Here is an 8,636-nt window from a genome sequence, read left to right on the forward strand (position 1 = left end):
GTCGTCATTGTTGTTGTTGTTGTTGTTGTTGTTGTTGTTGTTGTTGTTGTTGTTGAGGTTGTTGCTATTGTTGTTTACTTAAGTTCACTGTGTGGTGGCGATTGGACAGTCGCTCATTAGATGATCATTGGATAATCTTATATAATTGTAAAAATTGGTAAATGAGATCAACAGGTACCCTAGATGGGCCTACCTTATCGATATAAAACGGAACATTTAACTCAGATTACGGGGGTTTTACCTCTCAAACTCGTTCCATTTATACTCTGCTTGAATCATGTGAGCCAGTCGACGTTTCATACCATTCAGTAAAAATAAGGATATTATATTTTTACTTCTCTTTTGTTACAGAAAGGACATTTCCCTGCTTCACTAACATCGGAAGTAACTTGGAAAGCTACAAGTTTCCGTTTTAATACATTAGCACCAAGGTGAAACGGCAGATGTTCTGATATTTTTTTCACTATAACCAATACGCACTAGTACACTGATCTAATGTTAAATCATTGAAAACGGAGAGATTACTACCAACGGTTCAACTAATGAAGGAATGTTGTCGCTGATGCACTTCAAAGTTACCGGCTAGTCTAGGTGAGTAACACTGTTTTCTACAGCTACAAATACACAGCTGCGGTGGGACATGACCTAGAATAATTAATCCTACAGCCTCCATTTTAACATTGGAATGGAATTGTCTGCATAGACTTCTCTTTCAATTATTCGCAGTTCTGCCTCGCCCAGACGAGTATATACCGGGCTTTGTCGGCGCGTCTCTCATAGTGACTGGTCTATAACAAACAGTCGTGTTTTTTTATACTTGGTGTCAGTCGGGTCACATGTGGATAATACCTCGCATTCTGCTACTGTGGCGCGAACTGCATATCACTCGTTAAAAAATCTCGTGCTGTTGTCGCGGGGGGGTTACGTTGATGTTGTTCTGCTAGAACTATTCTGCTTGCCACTATGATGTAATCTTTAGGGAGGAATCAAGTTAATTGACATCGGTATTTGTATGTCATTGAGAATTCACAAAACGCTGGGACGAGGCTGTTATAACCCTGCCGCTAATAATTGTGCATGTAGTTGTGTTCCATGGTGAGTGCATCGGTTGACATGCGTTATTTAGTACTTCCAGTACGGAGTACCCTACTCATGCGAAGTCTGGCGTGCTCATGCACGGGTCAGTTGGGTAACAGCTTGCATATTCCGTACTAATGTATTGGAGACAGTTATTCGATATTGGATCATGTTTAACCAGTATTCTCGTGTATAAGATTACATGGTATACCGAAACATGTTGATACAGTTCTATTTTACTTCGCAGGTACTGATATCAAGAAGACCTAGGTTTATAGGGACCACTTAAGACAGGGATTCCTGTGTATACATACTTCGCATACATGCTGCATAGTTGACACCATCCAGTCAAATTAACTTGTTGTACAAGTTCAAGAGTCAACACCGACCGCATTTGACATAACAGAATCTGTTTATTCGGTGAGGCCAACGACCAGCAACTAGCGTTGTCTACTTCACTGATCCGCCATTATATATGAATACTACGTTTAGTAATTAATGTTTTGCAGCACCTCGGGACGCAGTGGATGTTTTATGTGGGCGACAAATGCAGATCGTTGGCTTTCGTCGCATGTGAGGGAGTAGTAAAAGAATGAATTAGTTAATTGAATGATTGAGCGATCGATAGATTGAAACTTTTCGACTCTAGTGCCACATATATCGTTATTTCAACTCTTAATATGGAACGCTATTGTGTATTGTTATCGATCTCGCTGGTGCTAATACCATGCGTGGAAAGCCAATCAACCGTGAGTACGGACCTGTTTGGGCTGATTTTCACCGAGAACCCCCGGAGTACAAGCGTTTTGAAAGACGATATGGTCACCCTTCATTGCCGAATTAACGTCAGCCTTTCAGCTATGGTGTACTGGGTAGGTCCGATGGGTTTGCCAATAGTTCCCAGTGATAGTAACTCCAATACTAACAATGTTATTATTACACCGTTTGCAGGACAATTCGATTTACAGATTCTCAGTTCACAGAAAAGTGATATGGGTGAGTACTATTGCGTCGCGGAAGTCGCCGCCGATAGCCACGTCTACCAGTCGAACCGAGCAACATTGATTGTGATAGAACCTTCGCCGTTACAGAACGATCATCGGTGTTTTCCGGATATGAATATTGAGCTTCGCGAAGGGGATCAAATTTTACTGACTTGTCTGATTGTAACAGACAATCCGAATGTTCAGTTAATTTGGAGAAAAGATGACGATTTTAGTGATGAGGGTGGAAATACTGAAAGAAGAGACTCTTCGATTACGGTGAAGAAGTTATTGGTATCTCTCACATCGAGGCATCACGGGGTTAAGTATAGCTGCGTCGCTCTCGACGAAAACAACCATGAGTTTCGAACATGTTATATAGGAGCTCTGGGTGTCATGTTCGCACCAAAGGCGTTAATAATCGCCTCTGCCAATCAGTACGTTGGATACAATGCTAAATATCTATGTGACGCCACCGGTAATCCTCCTCCATCCCGTATGACTTGGTTTTTCGCCGGGATGCGTCTTCCGCACCAAGATCTCCCGAGATTCATTATCAGCAATGATAAAAAGATGATGCGGATTGCGGAAACCATGGAAACCGACGACAACGAAATTATTCGCTGTGAGGTTTCTAATGATGTTGGTGACGGAGTTGCATACTACACCGTACAGTTAGAAAGTATCATGAACCTTGTAGGGCCAATCGCTGTTGGTATAATTTTAGGTTTGGTCGTTTTATTAATGTGTGTGTTCTTGTGTTGGTGGAAAAGGTATTCTCGTCGCCGCGAACGGAGCTCGCCTGATGTCCATGTCTGGGCGAATGGGATCGCCGTTCGACCGGCTCATCCGTACGAAACGAGTCAATTTGATGGAAAGGAAACAAGAAATGGAAACGGCAGAGTCAGACGATACCGGAAAGGTCGCACTTCCGGGAGCGCGTCAGCTGCATCCACACAACTGGCCGAAGACGAATTAGTCACCCAGGAGATGCTGGAATTAACGGACCCTACCGGCCCTAGATCACCAGAAGACAACACTGCGTATGTATATGATGGTAGCATGAATGGTTCTCGGCCACAGACCCCGAAACTTTGGAATATACCCCGGGAAGAGCGTACTACTGACGAAGCCGATAGCGGCGACAGTGGGCAAGCATCGCTTAGCTGCAGTCCAAATAACGATCCAACTTCGACAGAAAGCAGTGACCAAACAAACATTGATGCGACGGTGTTGTCGTCGCCTCCAACCCCGCCCACACCCCCACCGGTGCCGGATACGACACACGCTGTGGTCGAATCTCGCTCCGTAGACAGTGCGAGTTCTTTCCAACCTATCGAAGCACATGAAGGCAGCGAAGGGCTCGTTTACGCGGATTTGTCCTTCAACAGCAGTAGTGTATCGCAGCCACCCCAACGCGACGCAACAGAGTATGCTACTATAAACTTCAGCCAACGCGAAGATAGCCCCCCTGACACGCCGCCGTCAGATAATAGCTGTAACATTTCAACAGAACTATAACATGTATATGACTTCATGTTTTGTTTTTATTTGTGTTTTTTTTTATTTTGTACTTTCCATTTCATGGTAAATCTATTCTTATTAAGATAAATAATGAATATCTAACTAAAAATAGCAAAAAACAAATTGAGGCGAATCAAACACTGTACTCAAATACAATTTGTGAAAATACATTTTGCTCTGATACGACGAATCAAAACAATTTGTATGCACAGTGAGGACGAAATAACCAGTCTGCTTCAATAATGTAATCAAATAATCTAAATTATATTTCAGCGTTCTCCATTTATCTATCATACGTTGTAATCTCGCGAGAGTTGACGGATTCCTGTTTGAGATGCAATGTTCCGGCTCACGACTGTTTCAACAAATTTGTTTAAACATACCACAACGATCTAACTATATGTCGATATTGCCGTGTATCCTGTTCGGTATCGGGAGATGGGTCATTCAGCTAATTATTGGAAATGTTCAAGTCAGAATTTATTGCAATTGTATTATAATCTTCCATATTGAATTTAACTAGTTATTCTCCAAAATAATGTACACTTTATCTGTTCCTCTTCTTTTTGGTGTTACGAAATTCAATAACGACACTACATTGCGCACTCGGATCTATAACCATCTCCAGTTGTCATAGTAATTTGAGAACAAATAACATCGTTCAAACTTTGATTCATTCGATTCAGATATTCGACAACATATTGGGAAACCTACACCCTACCCTCTCTGAATAACGTGTTAAACATTGCTCCAATCTTGTTTTTATTTCAATTTATTTTATTTCAATTTATTATTATATTGGTGGCATTATGCAACAGGTGGTTATTGGATTAATGACTCGTCCTATAGTTAAAGGTCGTTATTAAATTCGGTTACAGGGTCATTATATGTCCTTCATGTTCAACCTCAAAACACAATGCATTGGCGTTGGATATTGTCATAATCTCTACGGTGTCAAATGTCTAATACCATTGAACGACGACCCCGGTATGCTGTGGTTTTCATTGTTGTGTTTACCACGCAAACACATTGCATCACAGATATGGCATCGTCGTCATAGAAACTATAGCAGTCTACATGGCGACATCAATATTATCCACCGAAATTTTCAGTTAAATATATATATATGAAAATATATGCAAACATATTTTAACCAAATTTAAGTAGTATATTTTAGAAGCCGGGGTTCGTGATGCTGTTACCAATACAGAGTTGTATCGGCATGCAGCCAGTTGTATTCTTATGTAAATTTTGGGAGTATAGATATCGATTACATGTCGTCTCTGTAAATATCACGTGACGTAGTGTAAAGTCTAAGTGTCAATCCCACTTTAAACCCATCGTAAAGCAAATACCTTGAACGCTTTCGATGATATTATTTTGCTCAATTTTGACACCAGCTGAATTCGTTCCGTGGTGAAATTAAAATGATACTGCTGCCTAGCGAAAACTTGCTAAAACCAAATCTATTTTAAAGATTTGTTGTATCAGGGTGAAAATAGCTAATGACTTTAATTTGAAAATTGTGACTGATTTTATCAACGCGAATGCTCCCATTGTTGCTAATGGCAAGGGTGACAGTGAAGGTCACTACTCTCAAAAAAACCATCAACTCAAATTTAAATTGTATAATTTCACACGACTGTTTGTTGAAGAGATAAACCATTTAAAAAAATGGGTTCACAGTTTTGCTGTAACTAAATAAATTAATATACCGGTATATATCGTGCGAAGACCATAAGGAAATAAAAAATGCGTCTTAAGCAAGCACAAATCAAAACAAATCTTCAATATATGAGATATTAAACATCTTATAATTAAATTTAATTTAATTAAAATCACCTTATATAAAAAATATTGCCAGAAAAAAATGAATCGCGTTTTCATGTTTAGATATTGTGATAACCAATGGGTTCTCGAACGTTATTACAATATAATGACTTCTGACCTTGATATAAATTATCTGCAAACGACAGTTTAGGAAACAGCTGCTACGGGCACACCGCGATTGCCATGGTAACTGATCAAACTAATTCTGTTACAAACATCATGTGGTGTGGATTTTGTTTATATGTAGCATCCTATTTATAACAAAATGTGTTTCATATTGTAAGACCACACACAAAGTGGTCATATCCTATATCGACTATACATTTACATTAATTAATTGATATCACCTAGCAACTTACGAATTTTGCTGATGATTCGGTGTAATTTTCCTGGGAGCTATTCCCCACAATCGCTTCGAATTATTCTCTAATGGACAAAAAATTAACACCAAAGTACTTAAAAGAGTCGTGTTTACCTGCTAAATTCTACGGATTTCCTGAATATAAAGTGCTAGGCTGCGTCACAGGATACCATTTCCAATCTATTGCAGGTTAATATCCTTTCTCTCAATATACCATGATCAAAAGGTCGAGTTTTAGTTAAATTCAGCTACTAGTATTGAAATAGTCACAGTGAAGGATGGAAGGTTGGGAAGTTATGTTATTAAAAATGTATGTAGTAAATAAACTAAATAAACAACCACATTTTTAGTAGGGGTACTATTTTGGCAATTCAAGAACAAGAATATGAACACTTTTAACAAAAATAATTAATAAATTAAAGTATGCTCCAGTAATGTTTGTTTTCCTCTATTTATACATATTTTATATTGTTTCTGATTCTATTACAATGTCCGTCGTATTGTTTAAATATTTACATTAATGGATGTATGCATTGTTTTCATCTTGTTCGCTATATTGATATTAGTTTAGAACGGATTCGAAAAATTGTCCTTTCAAACATATAGTAACAATAATAAATAACGCGTGGAATATTTGCGTGTTTGCAATTATGTTAACAAGCATGTTCCAACGCATATTTGTGGATGTTTTGTCGTCTTACATGATGTTTTGTCGTCTTGCAAGATGTTTTGTCGTCTTACATGATGTTTTGTCGTCTTACATGATGTTTTGTCGTCTTACATGATGTTTTGTCGTCTTACATGATATTTTGTCGTCTTACATGATGTTTTGTCGTCTTACATGATGTTTTGTCGTCGTACATGATGTTTTGTTCTTTAGTGAATATGGGCAGTATTATTTGCCACGTAGCAAATATGCACAAGTAGTCTTTATCTTTTTTTTAAAAAAATTATACTTCATTCAACCACCGATTTACTCTATTGTATTTATTTTATTTTTTGTACCAAAGTTGTTGACTAGCATGTATTGAACTGTAATGGTTTCAATTTATTGAATGTTTTCTATGAAATAATTGTACTTTTTTAAGCTTGGAATTGGTATGGCCACTTAGATGAACTGATTTATTTCGTACCATATACCACGAGTGAAGCAATCCAAAAAATGCATTTCTGTTTTATATTGCATTGTGATATCGTAACATGTTTTTGTCTCGCACAAAAGTATTCATTAGAAATAAACCTTCGATATAATACATTTAATACGAAATTAAATGGCCTCAACTATCCCAATCTGCTAAGTCCGCAATGCAACTTTGTCCGACATTTGTAGCAGAACTCGTCGGGCCGGGCGCTTTTAATGCATTATAAGTAATATTTTACAATTTTTGTTATAATATTCCTGATAAAATCAACGAAGACTTTCAAAACAAAACAATCTTTTTAAGCTTTTCAATTTTGCAAAATCTTACTCTGTATCATGGTAGCGTAGTGTAGTATACAATATCCTAGCAAGTGGGCCAATTGAGTATAATTATTCATCATTAAGGGCCTAACCAAATAATATACATAATCTTGGTTCATATATAAGCATATGTACTTTTGAGTAACCTGAATATTAAGTGTTTACTCCAATATTTACTGTATTTTTATTCAAGTCGGAATACTTATACTGTATGTGGCCCGCTTCACTTATTATAATCACTGGGTGGAGTTTATTTAAAGGTCGATCTTTTATATTCTATCTTGGAATGTCACGTACGTTGATATTGATACCCTAGGCTGCGGGATTTGAAAGGTGTCTTGTGGCACTCTAACAACGTCCCATTATGCGATATGTATTGGTTTTCGGGTTGGACAACACACGTTGTCTTCGGTTGGTATTTTTCAATTAATTGTTTAAGAATGTTTTGTACAATCAACAAGATTGAAGAAGAATGTTTTTTCAAGACGGCACGATCAAAAATTGTCAACATTTTGGAGGGGGATCTAAGATGGCCACTGACTATAATTGTTGCATATTCACGGACTGTAATTATGTTCAGTTTTATAATTGAAAAAAACCACAATAATTGTAAATAGTTTATTGTTTTGTCTTTTTGAAGCAAAATATGTTTAGCTCTTGGCTTTTTTTTTAAACAAAATAGTCTTATTATTATAAAAATTATGTTTCTTTTGTTCAATAATCTCGCGTGAATTGTGACGTAATGTTAATGCCGTGGTGTGTTATGGGTAACGGCCGTTTTGAAGTTTAAAGATATTTGATTTTAAATATGGTTTCAATACTTCAAGTTATACTATCCCAGCATGCATTGTGACAATTTACAAAGCACGGTTTCCGGTTATGATGTACAAACAAATGTACAAAGATGTTTGCACCTATATCTCGAGGTTTGCTTTCACTTTTTTCAAAACTTTTTTTTCTGCATTTTACAAAGATTATATTTTTATATTATACTTATATTTATAAAACTTATGCTACATATAATATCATATTTTTAAGTTTGGACTTCGAATGAAAGAATTTCAGTTGTTTGTTTCTATAAATACTTGTTGTGTTGAAACTGAAATTGACGCATACGTGGTGTGAAACCGTGCTCACTAAAAGTGGTGAACAAGATTGTTGATAAATTGTTGTTTTTAATAAACTGGTGCAAAACAAATCTGCTTATGTTATTATCTGTTCATTGAGTGACTTGGTAGTATGCTCAGTGCGCGACTGAAATGACATTATCTTAGGTCGCTGTACTTTAAGAAATCACAATAAATTGGTATGAAAACTGTACGGTCGTCAACCCATCCACTTACCAAGGACATGTAAATTACCATTCATCGAGGATTTTAGAAAAGTCTGGGTGAGGCAG

General features: G+C 37.2%; 1 protein-coding gene across 1 annotated transcript; it reads left to right on the forward strand.

Moving 5' to 3' along the window:
• Positions 1 to 1,895: 1,895 nt before the first annotated feature.
• LOC144350273 (hemicentin-1-like) lies at positions 1,896 to 8,435 on the forward strand. Its single transcript, XM_078008529.2, has one exon. It carries the CDS (start codon positions 1,896 to 1,898, stop codon positions 3,579 to 3,581), a length of 1,686 nt encoding a protein of 561 aa, XP_077864655.2. The 3' UTR covers positions 3,582 to 8,435.
• The last annotated feature ends 201 nt before the right edge of the window (positions 8,436 to 8,636 follow it).

This window comes from Saccoglossus kowalevskii, chromosome 11 (genome assembly GCF_978046115.1).
Source record: "Saccoglossus kowalevskii chromosome 11, keSacKowa6.1, whole genome shotgun sequence".
NCBI lineage: Eukaryota > Metazoa > Hemichordata > Enteropneusta > Harrimaniidae > Saccoglossus > Saccoglossus kowalevskii.